Source organism: Rhododendron vialii, chromosome 1a (genome assembly GCF_030253575.1).
Source record: "Rhododendron vialii isolate Sample 1 chromosome 1a, ASM3025357v1".
NCBI lineage: Eukaryota > Viridiplantae > Streptophyta > Magnoliopsida > Ericales > Ericaceae > Rhododendron > Rhododendron vialii.
The window spans coordinates 46,367,642-46,392,284 of NC_080557.1; the positions used below are offsets into that span (position 1 = coordinate 46,367,642).

Sequence of the window (24,643 nt, forward strand, 5' to 3'; positions counted from 1 at the left end):
ACAGGGCCAAATCACCAAAGCCCTAGCTTCCCGCGGGCCAAGCCGTTGGTGCTTTTCTAGTCTGGGCTTGGCCCGAATATTAAATGGCGCGCTTTTCCGTAAAACTACACCGTTCCTCTTTACCATCTCTTCTTCTTCCACATCTCGTTCGGTTACCTCGAATTTCCTCGGTAGATCATGAAAACCTAATCAAGATCTACAAGGTCCAAAATTTGCATCCAGAGCGCTCGCTCTCTCTCTCTCTCTCTCTCTCTCTCTCTCTCTCTCTCTCTCAGAATAGTACCGTAAAAATCCAATCTTTTTGGGAATTGGATTGGATCTGGAGAAATGGGCATCAGCAAAACAGAAATAAACTTAAGGAGACTGCTTGCGGCGGCACCTCATCAACAAAATCAAGCAAAGCTTCTTCATGTACGTCTATTCGTTTTCTTGATTGCTAAAAAAGAAATTGGTTGATTTTTTCTTATTTAAATTCTCATAGAAATGATTGTGTTTTTGCAGTATGTTGCTACTCTAAGGGAACAATTGGAAGAACTAGCTGAAGAGAAAACCTCAGATGGATTACCAAGGTCCTTCTTACATTTTCCTTTCACATTTTTTAATCTATTTTCTCGTGTTAAAGGTTGCTTTTAGGAGTTCACATTCATGGCCATATCTGGGTAAAAATCAAAGGTTAAGTATGTTCGCAGCGCATTAGCGAGGCGTATGAAGTTGCAGCTGACTCCTGAGACACGCTTTATAGAAGACGACTCAATAGAGCGAGGAAGCAGGGTAACACATGTCATCTGGTTTTTCCTTTACATGGTTCCTGACTTCCTACATCTCCGTGTCTCTTTTGATGTTAGAAAAACAATCCAAAGCCTTTTTCTCTCATTTGCCCTAAAAATGCATAGGATCCCTGTGGTCTTACCATGTCCAATTTATCTCGTAGCGTAAGAAACAGACAAGATGCTTATTCACATGCCTCCAGCAAATTCAGGGGTTTGTTATATGGATGAGTAATTTACTAAATTTTGCACTCAACAATGCTCTCTAGCCATGTGATGCCAACTGATTGATTTTAATTCCACACCCTCAAGGGGTTTGATTATGAATATGGAGTTGTAGGAATACAAGTTCTAATTACTTATCCATTTAAACGGACTTGGTCTCCATCTGTACGATTTCAATTAATGAGTGGAGTGGAATATCACGAATGATGAATTGTTGATAACTTTGGGTTTCCTCAATGTTCAGCTCATATGCCCCTTGTGTGTCAAAAGATCATCTTTTTACTCATGTTTTACTGGGTATGCTCTGATGGTTGGAAAACTCCCTTTCTATTCTCTTTTTCAGTATAGTGGTAAAAGTTTTTGCTTTTAATTTCGTATTTCTTGTTAAAAGTCAGTGTTAAACTACGTGACAAACATTGTCCCTCAATTGAAAATTCAACAGAGATACTTCTCAGTTCTCTGCGTGCACACCTTTTGTTCTTTGCTTAGAAAGTTAAACTGACGCTTGGAGTTGCCCTAAACGACCAGTGAAGGGATTAGAACTAACAGATTCGTGATCGAAAGAAAGAGTGATCCCAATCTGGAACAATTTTTTGGTTCTGAAGATTGGATCAACTAGCATTTGTTAATTTATCAACACTTGAAAAAAGTGTTGATATGGATATTGATGCATGATTTGGATTTCAGAGTAAACTTTATTCTATTTTGGCATTTTCAATCGTGTAGTTGTGCTGTTCTTGTGTGAGGATTTGGGAACTGAGGTTCCAAGCTATTCACTTTGGTAGTTAACATTTGGGAGTCTTCTTGTGTACATGTTTTTGTAGGATATCAAAAGCGCAGGTGAATGATTATTCGGAGAAGATAGAAGCCATTGCTTCCAAGTTGGCTGTCCCCGTGGTGCGTGTTTCCTTCAGTTTCTTCTACATCAATGTTTCACAAGTTAAAAGTGTTAAACAATGACAACGGAGTTGTCATTTTCAGAATTAACAACGGAGTTGCCATTTTCACATAACATCACTTGCATTGGGGTTTTTTTCCCAACCATTCTTAACGTTTGGGAAACGAAAGTCTGATTTGCTTTTCATGATTTCCCTTATTTCTACTAGCTGCGAATGACTTACTTTTTCTGGGTTACTTGCATTAAGTGATTCTTTGGACCCTTGTTTGGTTATTTCTGAAGCCATTTCCGAAGGTTTTGTCAGACTCAAGTTTTTGTCTCCATCATAACATTTTAACTTAAGATCCAACTGTTTCATCCTTCTTCCTCTGTATTAGAAATACATGCATCTCTTATGGTTTCTCATTTCTAACCAGTTTTTCACTTGGAAACTTCCAGTCAACCATGCAAGAATCTGAGAAACCTTCTGATATAACTCCTGTAGGAGAAAGCCCTTCTAAGACCGAAGGAGAAAGTCCAATTCTTACTTCCCCAAAATTGAGGAGAAGATTTATGTAAGAAACTATGGTTTCTACCTCTATCTCTTTGGTCATTTTTTGTGTTTGTGGTTTCATTCATCTACTGAACAGGCCCCAATCAAACGTTGAAGATAGACCTCATAATCATGCTGATACTAATAACTCGGCTCCTGTCAAATTGGATGCAGCAGCACAGACTCATATTCAAAAGCACAGGTACTTATCTAAGTTATCTTATCAGATCTAGGCATATTGTTCAAGTAACTAGAGCACAGTAAGGATTGAGGGCAACAGTTTTCTGCCATCAATTTTGAAACCCTTTTGAGGTTGTTGATGCCTGTCCACATGTTTACTTTTAGTTATTGGTTTTATGTACTTTTATGCGTATTCTAAAGGCAGTACTGTAGCGTAGTTGAACTGTTGGTCCCCCTTCACCATATCCTGTTAAAATTGGTTTAGCTCAATATCTTCATATTGATGAAACTTGTGATAATTATTAAAAAAGAAAGAAAAAGACTGATTTAGATTCAAGGCATAACATGTATTTCTGTGTCCACTTATTATATTGATCCTATTTGCATTACATATTGTCATTTGCCCACCTCTCTGCATCCTACCCTTATTCCCTCAGCCAAGGGGCTAAGCTATGAAAGGACCGGTGGTCCATAATTTAATGCCTTGTAGTAGTGAAAAACTTCAACCTTTCTTTCAGGGGGAAAACCCTTGCGTTATAGTTGAGCTTGAGCTCACAATTAATGTGCATTACTAGGTATAATGAACAATGCATAACAGGAACTAATCAATGGATTTGTTTGGTTGTTTATTAAGATCTCTTGATTTATTTAGACAAAAAATGCATCGGAAACCAAGCAAGACACCACAACAGTTTCATTTTAGGGTATTAGAGATAGCAATGTTAATGCTTGATCCCTTGTCAAAAGAGGAAATTGGTGTTTGGAGCTTTCATTTTTCTTTCATTTTCTTTGTAAGTGTGACAAGAAATTGTGATCAATTGGCACTCACAAGCATTGCTGTGGTTTGGTTTTTCAGCTTCATAATATGAGACTGTATGACTGCATCTGTAGATTACTAGTTCAGCCAACTAGTTAGCATGTATATATTAGGTTTCAACTTTTTACTGCAAATGCTTGATTGGATGTTTTAAAGGAGCTACCCAGCAATACGCTGTCCACCCAGTTGAATGTCATGATATCTATTAGTGCTGATTTTTTTTCTTGTTACTGCTTCTCATTGCCTTCGCTGCCTTCAACAGAAAGCTTCAAGAGGACTTGACAGATGAAATGGTCGGGTTGGCACAGCAGCTTAAAGAGAGTAGTCTCGTCATGAGTCAATCCATCAAAAACACTGAGAAAGTAAGCTACCTAGAATTTGTCTTTTTGTTTGCTCTGGTAGTTGTCTTGAGGTATATATGAGGCACATGCAATGGGTTGTATCTTCTACAACAATCATTGCATTATAGAGATGTCAATAACTGTGCACTGCATCTTGCAAAGTGCTTAAATGTTCTTTATTGTACGAGCACTAGTAGATAAAAAAAAAATTACTAGCACTAAAATTGCGTTCTTAAACCATGGGTCTAAGACGAGTCAAACTGTGCATCTCATGTTGTATTCCTATAGGTTTTATTTCAAACTATTAGGTTAATGGGATTCTATTCTGACACGTAGCGACTATTCTTATAGTTTTTTTTGTTTATCGGCGACTATTCTTATAGTTCAGTTGTAATATGAATGCAGATTCTTGATTCGACAGAGGAGGCCGTTGAACATAGCTTGGCTAGCACTGGTCGTGTCAATACACGAGCGATGGATATAAACTCGAAGACATTCAAGACTACGTGCTTTACATGGCTTGTGATGTTTGTAATGACATGTATCTTCATCATGGTTGTACTTCTTATTCGTGTCACCTAGATACTATTGTTGTAAGAAACATAGAGTTACGCTTATGATTGTGTCTGTAAGGGTAATCTTCGTGGTTCTGTAAGTTTACCAAATCAAAATGAAGCCAGTTTATATGTATGATTTGGATTGTTGGGCCATTTCATGGATTTGTTCTGCAATTGGTTTCTAGATTTTTTTGGCTTCAAATGTGAATAAGCAGGGATCATCGTTTACCAAGGCATAATCAACAAAAAGAAAAATGTTTCATCACATCAACGCGTCTGATATTACTAAAGACAATGAACTTGAGTCAATATGCTTACATTGTAATTTATCCATTTTGTTAGCAAATCATTATATCCACGAAGGTACAAGTTGAAGACTATCAAATCATGTTGTATGTTGCTTATCAATTTCATGACTATTGGTGGTGAATTGTTAAGCGTGCAAAGCCACAAAAGATGAGCAACTTTCATAACTATTAGTGGAGAATTGGAAAGCGGTTAAAAAGCGCACAAGCATGAAGCCGTCGAACTGGGTGGATTGAACCATCTTACCAAGCCTGAGAACCTCTTTGTCGGTTGGGGTCTTGCATGTTTTGCAAGATGATCTCCTTGATTTTGCATATTCTGCCTTCCATGGCTTCGGTGGGTTCGCCTCTCTCTCTCTCTCTCTCTCTCAAGTAGTGATGAATAGAATACTGGAGTAGTACCATTTTACATGGTTATTACAAGCAGAGAGCGATGGTGTGTCGAATCTCGAAGGAAAGAATTGATTCTTTTTTCTCAATCATTCTACAACCATAAACACTTATACAAATCCATTCATATTTACATTTGGACCCACACACACTACTCCTCCAGTGTATGTGAAATCCACCCAAAACTGCGGGGAAAATGACGGCCAAAGACGTGTTTTGATAATTAATACCCGCTAAGGACATTTTCAGCATTAACAATTGTTCTTAGCATGTCATTGACGGGTATTAATTATCAAAACACGTCATGGGCCGTCATTTTCCCAAAAATGCGAGTGTATGTAAAATGTTTGTGTGAGTGTTCGTGGTTATACAATTACTAGGATTTGGCATTTAAGAAATCACCATGGTTCAGAACTCACTTTTAACAAGGCTTCAATTTAACAACAATTATCTTTTTTTTTTTTTCTCGGCAAACGAAACTTTTTATATTAACTCGAAAGGGTACATCGAGTAGAAACAAGACAAAAGAAGAAAGTGACTAGCCCATCCAACAGAAAGTTGGACAACCACTACATCTCAACCAAAACTACAATTTGAGCTTACGAATACTGTCAAGAAACAACTTAAACTCCTCCACCGAATAAACCTTGATACCAAACTTGGTTTTCATCCACATAGCAACTCTAGTTTTCACCAATTCTCCTACCACCTCCACACTCAATGTTGCATTGTTGAAGACGAGATCATTCCGACCTAGCCACAAAGACCACAAAGTGGCATAGAGAGAAGCTTTCCATATATTTTTCTCCAAATTCCTAAACCCGTTGTCAAACCACCATGTAGCCAATTCTGCCAACGAATTAGGACAAACCCACGAAACATGCCACCAATCCAGAATAAGAGACCAAATATTCCAAGAGAATATACAGTGCAAGAAAAGATGATCCGGAGTTTCGAGATGCAAGGAACACAAAGGGCAGGAAACAGGTTGGCCCTCTTGAATGATATTCCGGTTGAAAAGCACTGATCTCGTTCGGACCCTATCTTGAATCGCTAACCACGAAAATATTTCCACCTTGGGGGGCAAAGACTCTTCCGCAGTGATCCCAAGAGTTGGTTCCGAGGCTGATCAGTTTGTTCCCATTGGTAGTATACTGACTTGGAAGAGAAGCGATTATTATTAGTCCATTTCCATTGAAGCACATCCTTTTTGGTCTGATCAAGTGTTACCAAAGCCAGTCTTTGATGTAATTCCTCAGATAGGTTAGTCTCCCACACATTCAATCTCCTCTTTCTAAATTGCAGCTTCCAATACACATTCCCAAACCCTTCCTTCACGGAGCTCACCGTATCCTCTCTTTGGTTCGAGATTAGGAATAGTCTAGGGAAAGCTTGTTTGAGAGTCCTATCCCAACCAAATTGCAGCTTCCAATAGTAACAATTATCCATTGTTACTATTGACCATGACTAAATCTTTTTCCATATGCCTCTTCGCAACTACAGTAAATGAGCTTCGAAAAAATAAGCAACTTAAAACCAATGAAATCAAACATATAATTGGATCGTGAATCCCCCTTTTCTCTCTTCCCCCCCCGTCTTCTTGTGTCTTTTTCTTCACCATAACAGCAAATTAACACTGCACGTTTCAGCCGTGCCCCAACCCCTCTCACTCTCTCTCTCCAATGAACTATAAGTATTTGGGTCCTCCTCTCCTGGTTAAATTTGGGTCCTCAACCGACACAATCCTGTCAGTCCTGTAATCCTAAAATTCCACAAAAAACTTTCAAATCCCTCTCATTAATCCGAACAAGACGTTCTGCAGCTTTTGATTTTGGTGGTGTATCCTAATCTCATTTGGGCCTGAAAGCATTTTCGTGAATTACTGCAATCCCCACTGAACCTAAGTTTGGACAAACCCAGTGGGTTTAGAGGTAGATTAAGAAATTAGAATTGAACGTACATAATTAGTAAACTGAAAAAAATCGTATTGATGGAATTTGTTTTGCAAAGAGATGGTAAATTGAATCATTGATAGGGTGAAAACTTCTCTGAGAATCCGAAGGGGGGGAGGCGGGTGGATGGGTGGTTTGCACTTTGCAGTGCCTTTCCCTCACCGCAAGGACTCCGGATCCAAGCTTTGCCCGTAGCAACTTGTGGTATGCAGTGATGAAGGTATTTAGATTGCAAACCCATCTGATATTGAATAGATTTAGAAAGAAAGGACGTTTGTCTGGTAAATGAGATGAGTGATGAAGGCAGATGTATTTCTTTATTCCATTGAGGCATTCTCACAAATGCCTTGAATGCAATTTTTAAAGTCTCGAATAAACTTACAGTTTGCCGGATGAGCACAGTTTCGTTCTATGACAATCAATGAAGATCACGACCATCGGCAAAGACCGCAACAACCAGCAATTGGCATGAAGATCACAACCATCGGCAAAGACCGCGACAACCAGCAATTGGCGAAGACCAGGGGTACTGAGCTCCCTTATTATATAGATATATAGATAATTTTTGTGGGTACCATGTGATAATAAGTTTACAAGTCAGCCAACGAATTACGAATGATAAAGATTGCATTAACAAAGGCAGCAATGTCTATAACTTTTATGGGTACCATGTCATAATAAGTTCATATTTTTTGTGGGCACCATGTGATAATTTTTGTGGGCAGGAGAGTGTATCAGTAGCCCTTCGGTGTGCAGTTTCTCTTCAACGAACCCCTGTCGTACACAAATATTGGAACAAGCCTCTCATTTCCCAAAGACACACTCGATCTCCTGCATTATTTTTGGCGAAACGGAGTTTAATCTTCTTGGGAAATCCTCCACTTCCCTGCAGAGTTCACATTGGTATATGTATAAAGAGTCGTTTAAATTTGGCCAAAAACAATTTCAAATTCGAACAAAAACATGTGCTCTTAAGAATTATAATAAATGACATTAAGCAGAGAAGTGTGGAGTAGTTGAAGAAAGCAAAAGAGAACTCATGTATAAAAGATTTTCAAGAGTCATGTCTAGACAAAATCAAACCTGTCAATTTCTTCCTTCATAGCAGGATTTAATTGATCATCATCAATACCATCTTTAACAAACTCCGGCAATTTCGAGGATTTATTTGGAGAAGCCACATTGTCAACTGTATCATTCTGGCAAGCATAAGATACCATTAGAGTTCTAATTTGACAAAACACATCGTAACAACTATGAACAAAAGCACTATAGTCTTCCCTAAAAGGGAGGCCACGAATAACATTGTAGCATTAACAAAGGCAGCAATGTGCACGCAAAACGAGAGGAAAACGCGGTGGCAACCTTTCTTATGGTCTCCATTTCCATTGGTTGATGAAGAATTCCAAGGTTGATCTTTTCTCTTCCGATTCTTCTAGCTCAAACACCTTTTGACTTTGCAAAGCAGAAACTCCAATTAGTTTGCGAAAGGAATGAAACAAACATTCTAAGGTTTGTTTTTCAAAAGGAATAAATCAAGTGCTTTCTTTATTTTTTCCAGCAAGAGGATGAAGCAGCAAAGCATGATAGTTGAGTGACAATCTGTACCAACACAGTTTGAAAATAGCAAAATTTGGTTTTTAGTTGCAATTACAGCGACCAACCACATTGTGGCTGAAAACACTCACGGGAGAATAAAAAGAACACATAGAGATCCATCAAACCAAACCATAATGAATACCTCTACTGATTAGCATGCCATTTTCTCCCTCGAAAGAAACAACCATATAGCTTTCTTTGTTTTTTCCAGCAAGAGGATGAAGCAGCAAAGCATGACAGTTGAGTAACAATCTGTACCAACACAGTTTGAAAATAGCAAAATTTGGTTTTTAGTTGCAATTACAGCGACCAACCACATTGTGGCTGAAAACATTCACGGGAGAATAAAAAGAACACATAGAGATCCATCAAACCAAACCATAATGAATACCTCTACTGATTAGCATGCCATATTTTCCCTCGACAGAAACAACCATATATTTTGCATTAGCTTTTAAAAGTCCACTATATGGAAAGTCTAACTAGCCCTGGATCCCGTACGTGTATTCATATTACCACACTTTCCTAAGATACCTTCCTCCTCGATCTCTCAGCTTCAATGTTTTTCTTACCAACAGCACTGGTTTGAAGGTTTAATGATCGACAGCTAAATTAACTGCAAAACATCTACAGTAATGAAAGGAAACCTCACACTTGGTGCGAACGGAAAAATGAAGCCGGATCGTACACTTCTCCTATTCCAAATTTGTCCAATCCTACTAGCTTTTGAAAAACCTTTTAGCTAACTTTTATCATCCTATAATAGAAATCTCAAACATGACAAATCCACACGCATCACAACTTCCCAAAATCATATCTGATACAAGCCTCACAATCGCAATCAAGCAATGCCATCTCCACTATTGTAGCTTTTCTTTTTCTTCTATGTTCTTTGGATCTGATGATATGGAGTCCCAGCAAGGCAACCCAGATCCGTGAGCATGCCATTATGGACGACATGGACTAAGGTCCGTTGCACAATTTCCTCGCTTTTTATCTTCAATTACGTACATGTTAATGTCTCAATTAAGAAAGATTGAATTCTTCTTGGTAAATTGAATCCATGGTACAGAATCAAACTTAGAGGTAAATTTGAAGTGTCTCGTTTTGTTGCAACAAAGAATTGCACACCCATCCTGTGTGCCATGACTTCTAGTCCAGCTATAATAAAGCACACCAGATTGTAGATAAACCTCAACTAGAAGCCATGTCACATGTTTTGAGTGCCAATAATACCCACACATGAAAAAGCAAGAACTCCACATCGCCACAAGTTCAAGCAGTAATCAAGGGCAAAATACGAAAATCCAAAGTGCATGAGTCCTGGCTGATTCCCGCATCCAGATCTTCTCCTTTACTCGCAGCTCTAGATTTCAAAATGTTCTTGAGAGCCACCGTTAGAAGTTATTCCCATAACCAACCAAATCGTTTCTTTGCTCAGAACTTATACTAAACTCTCTCTGTTTCGTTATAAAACAAGCAAATGAAGCCAATCACCACAAAATGAGGGAGTAGAACCATTGTTCACGCATACCTCCATCTCCGCCATTAATAATGACAAGAGATCATCAACGAGCAGTTTGAAACCTGTATCATCGCTTATAATTTTTGCAATGAGCAACACGTGATTCATATCAACCCCACAATAAACTGGTACAATCAAAAGCCTAATTCATATCAACCAAATGAAATAGGGTGCCATCTCCTGCATTTCCCAAAGAACAATAAATCGTTCCGGTATAAACGATAACTTTTTCGTGAACAAAAACAAATTATAAAATGGAACAAAGTTTGGTAACAAAAATCCTTTTTTTGTTACAAGCTCAAAACACCCCTTTTTCTTACATACGAAAAGCCCTAGTTTTTGGGTTATAAGCAAGAAATTGAGCGACGAGGGGGATGAAGACAGATGGGCTGAGAGTTAGAGATGGGAGGAAAACTTTTCCGAGATCGTGGAGGCTTATTAACCTTTTTGGTCCCCCAAAGTATCAATTTTGTCTCATTTTGGTCCCCAATAAAAACAAGGGAGACACTTAGTCCCTCACGTTTCAAAATGTGTACCAACGTAGTCCCCCACCACTAACACCATTACCCCAAACATCATAACGAGGGACACTCTTGTCTTTTCCCCACCCCAACCCCTTTATCCTGCCAAAACCATACAGCAACCTACCCTCTTTATGTATTAAGGTACCCACTTCTCTGTTACTCTCTCTCTCTCTCCATGTGCAAGAAAACAGAGCACACGAAGAAGAAGAAGATCTAGGTTTGGAATTTTTTTCCGCATTTGTTAGTTTTGCGTCAAACTTTTGTGACTTATTGATTCATCTTGATGCGAAGAATTGAAAATGTAAAAAAAAAAAAAAATGATCTAAAAACTCATACAGTAATTTTTTTTTTTATAAAGACAAAATAATTTGATCGAAACTCATAAGTCAAAATAAGTCAAATTTTGTTTTTGATTGAAACTCATAAGTCACAGTTTATACAAGCGGAGCAAAAAAAAAAAAACATAGTTTATACAAGGTACAAAAATGGGCACAATGCAAAGAAAAAAAAATACCCTTTTTTTTTTCTTTTTTCTCTCCACTGCATAGATTCTCTAAAAGCAAAAAATTAAAGAACTCATATGGTTTATACACAGTGCCACACACATTAATTTAATACTTGCATCATATACACACACGAAATCTATACAAATGAAGCCAAAACCCATGCAAACAAACCAGACCTTTAAAAATCAGAGAAAAGACCAATTTTTTTACCTTTGCCACCTGCATTGTCCATGATCAATCTCGGAATCTTGTAATCTCAGTCTGTCCAAACACAATTTTGGATTGAGACCAATTTTTTATTCTTTTCTGAAACGGGGGAGTTGAATAGGGTTGAGATTTGGTAAAGTTTCCCTTCCATTTGGGTCAAACAGACAATATAACGGGGTTGGGGAGGGGAAAAGACAAGAGTGCCCCTTGTTTTGACGTTTGGGGTAATGGTGTGAGTGGTGGGGGACTACATTGGTACACATTGTGAAACGTGGGGGACTAAATGTCTCCTATGTTTTTATTGGGGACCAAAATGAGGCAAAATTAATACTTTGAGGACCAAAAAGGTTAATAAGCCTGTTTAGGTGTATGCAACATAGATAAGTCATTGACTTTGAGCATTCATTTATCCTATCCATCAACCATTACACCTAGAGAAGAAGAAAAAAACAATAACAAAAACGTGATTATGACAATCACAATAATCTCTCCTGAATCTTTTTGGGAGACGGCTTCAGAGAGGGCAAATTTGGATCAAGAAAGCAAAGACAACATTTTCATAAATATAGACGTCAAGCAATTATAAGTCCGATAAAAAATTACACTAACAGAAGGGTCTTGCACAATTGGAACAATGGACCAATGCCTAAAACAGAATTACAAACTTGTAGGAAAGATAAATAACATCAAAAGAATGAAAGGCCACACTAACCTCGTAAATAGGGACAACAAAGCTCTTAATCACCCATCAGACGAGGACAGAGTCTGTCGCCACAACTCTTCCTCGGCATTCCTCAAGAACTGATCCCAACCACTCCCTTCACTTGTATCCAAATAATCATAGGGAACTGCAGTTTTTAGTCCTGGCCTTACACCACACTGACTCTCTACCATCCTAAACTCTAATGTATTTCCATCTTCACTATCCTTCCCCAATTCCTCCCAAGTAAACAACAGTGGAAGCGTAAATGCACCCCAAGGGTTAAAATCCAAAAGCTTAACCCGACCGTCCTCTCTAACATAAACATCAAAGGTGTAATTCTCCAAATCAAATTTTAGCCTCACTTCATCAGTAAAAAACTCCTGAATCGCCATTTTTAGCTCATTTTTCTGCTCACAAATAGATGGATAAAACCCTGTGACCTCACGTTGGGAAATGCCAACTAGTTGATGAACACACACAAAGCAACGAAATTCCATCTCCGGCCGGAGGGAGGGGGCCCACTTTCGAAGGGCTAGGAAGAAATTTGATGGTCTTGATGAAGTTTTATTAATGCAAGAATCATATGCATGACAAAGATCATGGACGAGTGAAACGGAAGATCGTAGCAAAAGTGCAATTTCACTGAAAGAGGTGCACTTGAGGGTCCCAGTGGAGCTGATCCAAGCGGAGTCTTTAGGTGAACTCCAGTTCAGCTTAGGAAAAACAGCACCCCCAAGGGTCTCAATTGATTCCTTGATCTGGAATTCAAGTTCTGGGAATGAAGGTGGTGAAGAATTTTTTTCTGATTCATCGCCGGATCCTTCTGATACTACAAAATCTTCTTCCTCTTCTGGGTTATGGATTCTATTGGGCAAGGCATCTTCGTTTGAGATGGAAAGAGGAAGAAGGAAGGGCCCGGAATCATCACGAAGGTACTGAACAAAGGATTCTGGAAGTTCATGAATTAAGGTTCTTATAGAGACGGATTTGAATTTCGGGTACCATTCTTGAATCTGACATCTATTCACTTCTTCTTCCAGCATTGTTGAATAATAGGTAAATACCTCTTTCTTGCACCGTAAGCAAAAGAGAGAAATCTCTGTTAATTGCTGCACAACATCCACAGCCAATAATCAGCAAAAATAAATTAGGTATACCAAAGAAGACAAAATAGCACCAATATCCCCACAAGCTTCACACATGATATAAAAAAATTGCCTAACCAAGGCACCCACTTTATTTAGTAAAAAGCAAACGCCCAAAAGGCATTGAATGACTGTTTGTATACCATTTTCATTTCTCTTTAGTTTTCTTGTACTCATTCGAACTATGCACAGCAACACCAATGTTAAAATTGATTCCTTTCAAATCCGTAAATTACATACCAAAGGCTAAGAAATTTAGTTGTTGTCATACAATACGTCTTGAACCAAACCCAACTAAGAATTGCAACAAAAGAATGTCAAGAATGTCAGGCTACACCAAATCTTCAGACAATTTTAAAACAGGTTAGTTAAGAATTTTTCTCAATCTGAAAGTCTAAGAACCATGAATTTTTTTCGAGAAATAAAGTAACCCAATTGGAACCACTGGAGAATTCTCTGTGCAAGTCACCCAAGCGAAAAAGGTCCATGTGTCAATATGCTCAATTTCGGAATAATAGGCACGGGTCTCACTGTACAAATTCAAATAAGGATCACGACTCTTGAGTATCCTAAAATGTCAAAAGACTGAAAAAAAGGTCCTTCAATGCTCGACAATCTTGACTCAAAAAGGATAGGGACCCTCTAGAACACCACAAAACAAATGCCCCATGTCCGAATTCATAGATCAAAATCCTGAACAACTTTCATGCATTATCTCTGCTTTTACCAAAAGAGTATTTTCTGTTCCAAAACTATCTTCAAAAAGATATACATAGTGGCATCGACGTTCTCAACTCGAAATGGATTTTTGCCAATAAAAAATAAAAAATACACATGCATGAAGCTTCACAATTTCTTTTTCCATAAAGCATGTTAAAAGGTATAACAAGGCATCCACTGATAAAAATGTTAGGGTTAACTCAAACGCTGCCAAGGCCCTATTGAGATTACAAGTAGAAATGGAAAAATCCAAGCAACATTTGCAAGTGGGCATTGTACATAATGAGTTACATCCCAAATCACATTTTCACAATCATTGAGAAACTTCACACTTTTCCAAACTTTTCAAGTTTCAAATCAAGCAAGGCTTTGCAAAGTTTTTATTAATCTATAAACCAAACAGAAGTCCAAATTTCAAATAAATGAAAACAAAGTTTTACCTAGCAAGGATTTCTCTCCCAGGTTTTAAATCCTATACTGTAACTGGACGTTCCAAATTTTGATTTTCAACCCCAAATCGCACACAAAGTCCCACATTAACTTTGCTAAGCAAAAGTTCCAGATCCAAAACATATTCCCGTTTACAGGCTACTCCATCTGGTTCAAAGCACCGAGACAAATTGCTTCCCTATCATACATCCTCAAATATCCAACCTCGTATCAAACCCCAAATCAAGGTTCTTATCATCTCCATTCCCTCTTATTTTCTAAACCATACCTGCAACTCACTAGATTTTGTAGTAAGTTCTTAATTCTCCAAATTTAATCCTTTTCAAATTCACATTACTAAATCAAAGCATCTTTCAATGAAGCAATTTTGTCTTATAAGTGGTTTATGCGACCCAGTTTCAAATGTTCAAACCAAGTGCTGAGAACCCCACTTTATTTGTATGGGAGGGTCCCCAAGAGCTTATATGCAGTTTCAACAGACTGAAACCAATATGTCTGGGAGTGGAGAGACCACAAAGACTCATATACTAGTACTTGACAATCTTTCACGAGGGAGGCCCGCGATTTAGCCAATTTGAATAATGATTAGGAACCCATGTGCATAATCCAGGCCCATTATAAATTGAGTCATTAATATTGAACCGAAATTACCGCCGAAAAATAATTTGGAAACTATACTTAGAAACTCTACTCCAAACGGTGGAACTTCAGTTTTTCCTCTTGTAGTCTAAGGATTTCCTACAACATAATGCTTCACTGTTGGTAGTTTTGAGGTAGTAATAAGTTTGTGTTGTTTTGAGGTATTAGTGAGTTTGCGTGTTTTCCCATATGAGTACCTCACCAATTCCACTCCCATTCTTTGTACTCTCAATTCTGCAGTATACTCCCAGTGTAGAATTGGAAAAAAAAGAAATAAAAAATACAACTGAGAGATGTGTGTAAATGTTACTTCTAGTAGACTCTTTCAGTTGGACATTTTACCGAACACCTAGGCTCACCACCTGATTATTTGAAGCCATAGTCCTAACACCTATCCCACTTTCACGTAATTTCATCACCGTTCATAATATACGTGCATAACAGGAGGTAGGGTACAATACAGTAGCGAGTTTGGAAAAAATCAAGTTCTATTGGGCACACAAGACGTGCGGATTACGTGGTCACGACGTTCTTCTTCCTCGAACTGTTCACAAACCCTAATTTGTGAGAAATTCTGAGATTCGAGAGAGAGAGAGAGATTCGATCTTGCGTTTAAAAAAACCCCTTTTTTTTTTGTTCAAAACAAAAACAAATCCAAAAAGCCCTGATCTGGAAATCGATCGAGAGATCTGGAGAGCTCGAGCGAGAGAGAGAGAGATACCTTGGCAGCCCGTTCGTCCTCGTCGTTCTTGGATCGTTCGTGTGGTTCTTCTGAAATCGCCTCTTCTCTCTCTCTCTCTACGCGTCTACGGCTGGGAAAACGGGAAAGGAAGTGGATCCGCGCGTGGGTGTTTCAACATACCCGACCCGTCCCCATATTTAACCCGCGAGTTCCATTTTTATTTCCCATCCGCTGTATTAGATCCAACGGTTAAGATGGGAGGTGCGGAAGGAGCTCCGGTCTGGTCGCCCTGACTGTCCTGATCCGGACTGATACAGAGAGACTTTTACTACTATTTCCTAAGGTCTTATTTGATAACTGGGTTAGATATGGTGAGATTGTTAGATACGGCGGGATTCGTAAAGAGATGAGATTATGGTGGGATTCGTAAGAAGATAGAATTTGAAAGTGGGATTTGTAAAGAAATGAGATTAGAAATATCATATTTGTTTTGCACACATAGGATAGGATTGGAATAATGAAGTTCTAATATTGTCCTTGCGGCTATCAATGAAGAATTGATCGATGAAGGAAGTATGGGCAAGGAGGTCATTTTGCAGCCAAAGCTTGGGAAATGATTAGTAATACCCTGTAGGAGGTGGTATTATTAATCCCATGAATTGGAAGGATTGATAATCTCATGTCCATCCTAATACTATTCCCTTTTGTGCAACCAAACAAACAATGAGTTAGAGGTCCCACATGATTAGTAATTATATCCCAATCTCTAACTTACTTAACAAACATGGCCTAAATTTAGGGGATTTGAATGAATATGAAAACATCAATTAAGGAAGATATAATTGAAGGATTTTCAAACTTTCACATAACAAATTCCACTGATTTCTCTTCCATTAATTGCAAACGTTATCTTAAATTCAAAGGGGTATATAAGGTTCAAAATATGGAGTTTAGTCATACTCCAAAGAGTGTCTTCTTTCATGAAACTCCTGTTTTGATGATAATTTAACCAAGTTTCATGAAATAAGATTGAAAAAAATATTTCATAGAAAGTTTTTATAACAATTACGGTCAATTTGTCATGATCCATTGCTGATTGATCATGTTGGGCAAGTTAATATTCCTTAACACCTTTGCAAAAAATACATAAACATTTGAACATGATCAATACATGCAAAACATGGTCAACTTATCATGTTATGTTGACCAATTCCAATTTTGATGAAAAATAATCCATGTTTCAATTTCTTTGGATATTTTCTCAACAGCCAAACAAAAAATTACGGCAATAAACAAGAGTCTTGGAAGAGAATTGGAAACTCTAGCAGTGGGAATTCCTTTAGAACCCAGTTAAATCGAATGGGAGCAGATGAGAAAATCTTGAATAAATTAAACCAAAATAGCCCTCAAATCATGAATTGAACCGAAAGATGAATAAATTGAAAAACGTGAATAAATCGAACCAAAACAGACATCGTAACCAAAGCCCAGCCCTCGCCGACCAAGCATCACCGACCACTAGCGACTCAAGCCTAGCCCTCGTCGACCATCGGCGAACGTTTTTTGGCCACCGACGACCCTTGACAGGTCTCGAAATCCTCAGATCTAGTACCTAATGGCTGTTTCGAACTCAGATGCCCCTCCAAACACCTTGCCTAGCACAAAGTAGATAGAAAGCAAATCACAATAATCATGCAAATAATTCCTGAAATTGAACCACTTGCACCGATGAATTCAATGTTTTTGGGTTTCACCTCCATAAATATTCCTCGAAACGAAACTCCAAGCTTGTTTATACTAGTGCAACCTTCTCAAATCTTCCACTCTCTTCATAAGCTCCTCCACCGGAACATTCATGGCCTTGGAAATCTCCTCGGTGCGGGCCCGCCCAAGATCAAGGAATGATTCGATGAGATCTCCGTCCAAGAAATTCTTGGCATCCGACGTTTTCTTCTCATTGTAAAAAAGGAGCGCATTACGAGAATTCTTCTTGTTAGATTGTTTTTTCACCATCTTTCGTAAAATCAATTGGTTTTGGAAAGTATTTTAATTAAGAGTTTTTTACGACGTCATTCAACATCGTACACGCAATTCTATTTCTAGAGTGATTGCAGCAAATGCAGACCTATGTGTGGGCAAGGAGGGACCACAGATCTCACTGAGTTGCAAAACTCTCCAATGATATATAGTATATGTTTCGGGACATTTTCATAGGTTTGCCTGTGGATAATGAAACCTGCGGCTAAGGATTTGGGAATTGATAAAGCACTGTTCGAATCAGATTGCCGAGTGCTGATTGACTGCCTCAACAACAAGGTGGAGCACTGCCCGTGGGAGATAGCAACTATGGTGGAGGACATCAACACTTGGGCGTCTCATACCAGTTGGGCTTTTGGTTGGATTCCTAGGAAACAAAACAATGTAGCTCATTTGCTAGCTTTTTCATGTTTAGATAGAGCTTACAGTGTTATATCAGGTTGTATTCCGCCTGGACTTGATTCCTTTCTCTTGAAGGATAAAACTGGTTAATTTTATGTAATCTTGTTTGACTTGTCAAAAAAAAAAAATGAAACTTGCGGCTTCTATCTTCCGGATCCCTTGATAAAGCCGGGTTTTTGTTTTGTTACGCTAGACTTAGCTAGCTTGCCCCTTCTTTTTATTTACTTCAAGTTAAGAAAAGAAACGTCTCCAACCCCAGAAACATACATCTATTATGGGCTGGCTACGAGGGTCTCGTTCTTGTACTGCCCAACGACATGGTATTGACTGTCCTTAACATTGACAATGTGATAAGGCCATGAATTGCTTGTAATGTAAAGTAGGTCTCTGGATTGAAGCTGCCTGGCTTCTTCTTCAACCCCTACTCAAATTTTGCTTCGACGAGCACTTTCTCGACCCATATTCATCGGATTTGAATTGGGTTTTCTGTTTTCTTGATCGTTGAAGTCTCTGTTTAATCAAATTTGAACGGCACTCGATGCTATGAGAGGAAGAGGAGGAAAACAGATTTGTCATTCTTGTTTTCCTATACATAAGTTTACGGGGTCACGGAGCCGACGTCGAAGTATCATGAGAAATGACTCTCTCATGACTGGGCGTGAAGAACAGGGCCACCACCCCCTGCCTTTGTTTGCCCTAAATCTACGGTGCCCCATAGATTTAATAATCTTTGGCCTTTGTTCCATGGAATTTATACCTTTTTGTCCTCGCCCCATAAATAATAGTATACTCTCTCTCTCTCTCTCTCTCTCTCTCTCTCTAAAAATGAAGAAATTGATTGAAGCATGATTAGATAAGAAATTGACGTAATCCGCTCCGCTAAGGTTCTTAAAAAATAAATAGCTTAAAACAATGTATCTGTGAATATTATTTTTTATTTTTTTTGCATTGTTCAAAAGATCACATCGAAATCTATCAAATAAAATTCATATTACATAAAAAATTATTTTAGTAAGCCTATTATTTTTAAGTTTGAAAATTACAAATAAGCTACTTATTGGAATGAGAACCTTAGCGGGACTGAGCCGAGGCCTCGTTTTGCTAAGGTTCTTATTTTTTAAGTATTAAGTTTTTATTTTTTTGCTTTATGAGACAAGTCATTTTCTTACAATACATCACTTTTAATTTAAAAGATAAGTAATTATTTTCAAATAAGTACTTATATGTGTTAGTGGCACTTCAACAAAACAGCTAAAACTAGCTAGGCATACATATCCAAAACACCAGAGGTTGGCACAACGACACACTCAATATGTGTGCTAGTCGAGCTTCGCTAAAATGTAGATAAAAAAAATTTTGACTTGTTCTGATGTCCATCCTAGTGTCGTATTGATTTTTTCTTCGGAATAAATAGTGAAGATTGAAAATGAATATCACAACCTAATAAAGTATTTACATGGCCATCAAATATCCACTATCGTGACAAGTTTCGCGTGGTCAATTCAATGCCATGAAGGCATGAAATGACCATGCAAATTTGACTACGAATGCGAGAGATATCATAGATACTTAATTTGTCATGCTAGCTAACGCGCGTCATCACCTTATATTTAACTCCCAGTTCTTGGAATTGAGTTGTGTGAGTGTCAACTCTAATAAAAAGTATTCGTTCTCAAACAGTTAATGCCTATACTTCCACCAGAAACAAGCCTATCTTTCTACAACAATTTGAGCCCCCGGAATTCTAACCCCTTTTAGTATATATTTTCTCAACTCTCAGCTTTAATATGAGATATAGCGCACGCAACTAATTTTCATAAATATGCCAGACTCGCTTCTCTCTCTTTCTATATTAGAATAGACGACAAAGCTAAGTTAAGTTTTTCTAATCAAACTATTACCATTTGATCCTTTTTTTTTAAGTCTTGAGATATTGCTTCAATATGTTGTGTCATATTGCAGACATGGCGGGAAGATGAGAAGCATATTGATCAATGAATTAAGCATCATTTTTATACCTTTAATTCTCATATTACAATAAAAGTATTCTGAATATCATGTGTTTTTCTCTTTAATCAGCTCCAAACTGAAAAATGCCCGAGTTAACTGGCCAAACCGCGGGGAGGGACCGAACTGGTCCAGACCATCTGTTTGGTTCGGTTTCGCACGGTTTCTGTTTTCCTTAACTGAAAAGTCCCGTACGTACTTTTGGTCAAAAACCAGACTAGACCGAACCGATTTCATCCATAACCCTATGATGCAAAAATTATCTACAATGTATTGTTTTCCGATTTAGAGCTGAAATTAGATGCGCGCATAACACCATGTGTAAGGTGAAATAAATGCAGTTAGTTGATACAAGACGAATCAAAATCTACTGATTTAGGATCCTTAGCAATTTCCACTTCCAGGCTACTAGTGCAGCATCTTGCATTACTACTTCACTTGGAACAAAGCAATAAAACCTCAAGGGATCGATAGTGGTATACTATCATCAAGGATCGGTCCGGTGGTCAAAGTTGGATACTTAGGAGTTTGCTCCCTCTTAAATCTCGGGTTTGAAACCTTTTATGTGTCATCAAAAATTGTGAGAGGTCAGTCCCCCGACCATAATTGAGCCACCGCTAAATGGATAGTAGAATTGGTTCCCTTGAGATTGCACTGGCCCCGGACCATTTGAGTTATCAACAAAAACCTACGTACAAACTAAAACAACTGATTGGAAACAGTCCACTCCTATTCCCTTTGCATGCAATATCCCACCAAATATAAATAAATATATATGTGTGTGTAAATTAAATTAGGACAGGATAATTGTTGAATAACCCGGTTGCAATACTCACTAAATCTAATAGATCTATGTTTCATGCAACCTACAAACCTAATGGAGCTTTTGAGATTAATAAAGTAATCTGTCTCTCTTAATAAACATAAATTATTAGAGAGAAAACCTTATTATTTATGTTTTTAGTACGTCTCCTCACGTATAGGTTTGCGATAAGCGTAAGAAGATACGTATCGTGTCAAAAATGCATTGTACGATTTTTTTTAAACGTAAAATACGATTAGAAAATACATGTCAATTCTACGCATCGAATCATACACAAGATATGCATCGTGATCACAAGATTTTGACAACGCTAGCTCTTACGTACCATTCAAAAAAAATTAACCACCTCTCAGCAACTTCCAAAGGGGAAAACAATGCAATAATAAACAAACACAATTAATTATATTGAACGAATATAAACATTTTTACACGAATAAACAATAAATAGAATACAGGGAATTTACATTAATTTGTTACATACGGAGGACAATATATTGTGGCCCTAGCAAAAATAGGGCTAATCAATTTAACAAATACAGAACAGCATATAAACATTTCTAGATAGGCCTCCTATGCAAACCAAAATACCACTTTATAATAAGTTTTTAAAATGGTTTCTTTTTTTGCATAGGAATTTAATGTCTGTACAAAAAAAAAAAAAAAAAAAACATCGATGGTTTCTGTACATAGGGAACTGTCACAATACTGGTATGCTTTTCTTGAATCCATCTTAAATTCAATACACCTACATAGAAATTCAAAACCAGACCTGGTATAGTCCAAGAAGGAGAAACCGGGAAACCATTCAGGAAACACAATCAACGGTCCAGAACGCTTCCCTGGAAGACCCAAGCTCTTCCCTGGAAGAGTGTCTTTAAATCTGGACCGTTGATTGAGTTTCCTGAACTGAGTGTCCTGATCCGTATCATTTCTGATTCAAAACTCCCTTCATCCTTTAGTTTGGTTCATTGCGAAAAGTAGTGTAATTTATTGTTTTTGCACAAATTTAAACATCTCAGTTGATTTTTCAAATTTGAACGGAAAGAAATTAGGAGTTATGCACAAAAAAATCTTTTATGTTTTGAATCTGAAAAATGAAACGACTTTTCGTAATGGACTAAAATTATTGAATCAAGAAGTAGTATTTGCTCATAAAATTATAACATAAGTATGGGCTCAGAAATAAGTTGAAGTAATCTGAGTCAACTCACTTTATGTTATAAATTTATGCTAAAAGCAATTAGAATTTCTATATAGATGTTGTGGATTCAAGATAAATTTCAAAAGGATGCATACCGTATACACTGATATATTACGAGTTTGTATTGTACGTAGCATTTGCCCGACGCCCTGTACAAAAGAACATTTTTATCATAATTAGTATCGTTCTTGCTTCTAAGGATTGTACCCAAGCCTGAGCTCCAAATCCAATTCATCATCATCTTCATCTCCACCTCTGTTCATCCCCTTATCCTCCTCTTCCTCCTCCTCATCACCACCTTCCCGACTCGCCGAACCACCAAATTGCAAGCTCAAACCCACGCGCCAATCTTCTCCAAACTGCGGGATCCTTGGACCACCGTCGGACGTGGACGCTGGATAGTACGCCCTATAATTACTATGTTGCTGCGGCTCATGATGAGTTTGAGCCGCAGCAGAGGAATAATAGTCAAACGGCGGCGGGACGTAGCCCGAAACCGGGTGGTTATAGATTATGTTGTTGATGGGGTTGGTGTGGTAATTCATCTGCGGGTGGTGATTGTTCGAGTGGATCAAAGCGGGTACCGGGCCGACCGGCCGGTTGTTTTTCGCCCTATCTTTTCGGTGAATGTTCATGTGGCCGCCCAGCGCCTGGGCCGTGGTGAACCCTCGCTTGCAGAACACGCACTCGTAGGACCGCCCCGCGGCCACGTAGTCCGCGGGCTGCTCCACTTCTTGATCGGTGCCTGATGAGCTCCTTGAGGATTCTTGATCGTTGTGGTTAGGAGATTTTTCCATTTGAGACTTTGATAGAGCTTTTTTTTTAGAGTGAGATGAAAGGTGGAGGAGAGAGAGAGAGAGAGAGAGTTATAGAGGAGGAGAGAGGATCAACGTTTTTTTTTTTTTTTTTGGGCTGAGTAAGAGGATATTGGAATTTGCAATTGGTGATATTGGGGGGGGGGGGGGGGGGGGGGGGGGGGGTGGTGGACAAAACATGACTAGTTAAATCCAAAAGGAAAAAAAAAAACATGAGTAGGTGCTAAAGAAGTTTTTTTATTTGACTCATTCCGTTAGTTATTTTCTTTAAAAAAATAAAAAAAAAAGACACTTATTCTATTAATTATTTTCTGAAATAAAAGACTCGTTCTGTTAGCCGGCTGCTAACGGGTTCCGGTTTTAGAAAAACAGATTAAATTCTGCATTTAGTCGGACGTAATGAGAGGATATATGATTTTTAATGAGGAGATATATGATTTTATTAGTACGAGTAATTCGTTAATATTATTGGTTCGTTTGGTAACTCGTGAATAAGTAAATAAACAATGGCTTTCAAACAGTCTGTCAAAAAATAGTTAATTTGTTTTTAACATAGTATTGACATAGTAAACCACTTTCAAAAAAAAAAAAATTTTATTTGCGTTGTTTTTATTTATAGATCAGTGAGTAAACCGATTACATTTTTGTGTGTGTGTGGTTGAAAGTGAACCACTATCAATTACCCACTAAAAAATTTTACAAATTTTTTTTTTTAGAACAAAAAATAATTAATGTTTTCATAGCATATTGTGATTTTCTGATATGTATACTTTCCAGGAAACAAGTATTGATGATGATAGTCAACTAAACAAGTTTCTGAAAACGTGTTATGTAAATCATCTGAAAACAGGTACTAATTAATTACATTCATGTTTAGTAATTTTTCGATGGATGTATGATCTCTCCACCATTATCTCTAATAATATTCAGTCTACCAAACCATAATCAGGCTCCGTTCTGCTAAGATTTTTATTTTTTAAGTACTTATTTTTTCGTTTTACGAGACAAGTTATTCTCTCACAATACATCACCTTTAATTCAAAAAATAAGTACTTAATTATTTAAAAAATAAATACTTATTTTAGTTAGCTGAACGGGACCTCGATGAATAATTATATACACATAGACAACTTTTTGCATAGTTATTGTGAGAGATGGTAATATATTATGAGACAATGAAATGTCTCATAAAATGGAAAATCAGTATTTAAAAAATAAAAGCCTTAGCGGAACGAGTCCTTAATATTCATTGAAGAACAATATTGTATTTTTGGTTCCTTTATTTCCAAGAAAACTACTCCTTATGTTCCAATTTGTTTGTTCCCTTTTTGATTTATGAATGTTTAAAATTGACTATCCAATTTTAAAATCAATGGATAAGATTATGTATATTTTCAAATTAATGAATCAGATTTGATTTCCTTAATAAATTGGAAACCCGAGATTGAACAAACAAATCAGAACGGAGGGAGTACTTTTTTATTCCTGTATTCCTAACGCGATCGGTTTCTCATCTTTCTCTCTCCCTCTCTCAACCGATATAAGATTACGTAGGTTAATCTTGATAAATCTTCTTCCTTCCACATGGTTCACTTAATCTTCTACAAATAATAATGAGATGAAACAGAGGCGAAATTTTTGGGTGCAAATCAGGTACCACGTGGCGGTATTCAGTGTCCATCCCAATCGTGCAA

At 37.7% G+C, this 24,643-nt stretch overlaps 3 protein-coding genes across 5 annotated transcripts; 1 reads left to right on the forward strand and 2 right to left on the reverse strand.

Annotated features, from left to right (window-relative positions):
* The first annotated feature begins 8 nt into the window (after positions 1–8).
* LOC131321684 (uncharacterized) lies at positions 9–4,470 on the forward strand. Its single transcript, XM_058352577.1, has 7 exons — positions 9–411; positions 502–569; positions 1,817–1,889; positions 2,329–2,444; positions 2,520–2,624; positions 3,682–3,781; positions 4,166–4,470. Exons 1-7 carry the CDS (start codon positions 328–330, stop codon positions 4,340–4,342), a joined length of 723 nt encoding a protein of 240 aa, XP_058208560.1. The 5' UTR covers positions 9–327; the 3' UTR covers positions 4,343–4,470.
* Positions 4,471–7,474: 3,004 nt separating this feature from the next.
* On the reverse strand, positions 7,475–15,843 carry LOC131321693 (uncharacterized). Of its 3 annotated transcripts, none has more exons than XR_009198613.1 (5): positions 15,704–15,843; positions 12,038–13,137; positions 8,330–8,412; positions 8,048–8,153; positions 7,475–7,850 (listed from the first exon to the last, which is right to left on the reverse strand). XR_009198613.1 is itself a non-coding variant. In XM_058352592.1 (2 exons), the coding sequence occupies exon 2, from the start codon at positions 13,069–13,071 to the stop codon at positions 12,067–12,069; it is 1,005 nt and encodes a 334-aa protein (XP_058208575.1). In that variant the 5' UTR covers positions 13,072–13,137; positions 15,704–15,843; the 3' UTR covers positions 11,860–12,066. The 3 variants fall into 3 exon arrangements, 1 of the variants encoding a protein (XP_058208575.1); XR_009198612.1 differs by having other exon boundaries at positions 8,048–8,163; XM_058352592.1 differs by lacking the exons at positions 7,475–7,850; positions 8,048–8,153; positions 8,330–8,412 and having other exon boundaries at positions 11,860–13,137.
* Positions 15,844–21,861: 6,018 nt separating this feature from the next.
* On the reverse strand, positions 21,862–22,990 carry LOC131321709 (transcriptional regulator SUPERMAN-like). Its single transcript, XM_058352607.1, has one exon. It carries the CDS (start codon positions 22,929–22,931, stop codon positions 22,329–22,331), a length of 603 nt encoding a protein of 200 aa, XP_058208590.1. The 5' UTR covers positions 22,932–22,990; the 3' UTR covers positions 21,862–22,328.
* Between the last annotated feature and the right edge of the window lie 1,653 nt (positions 22,991–24,643).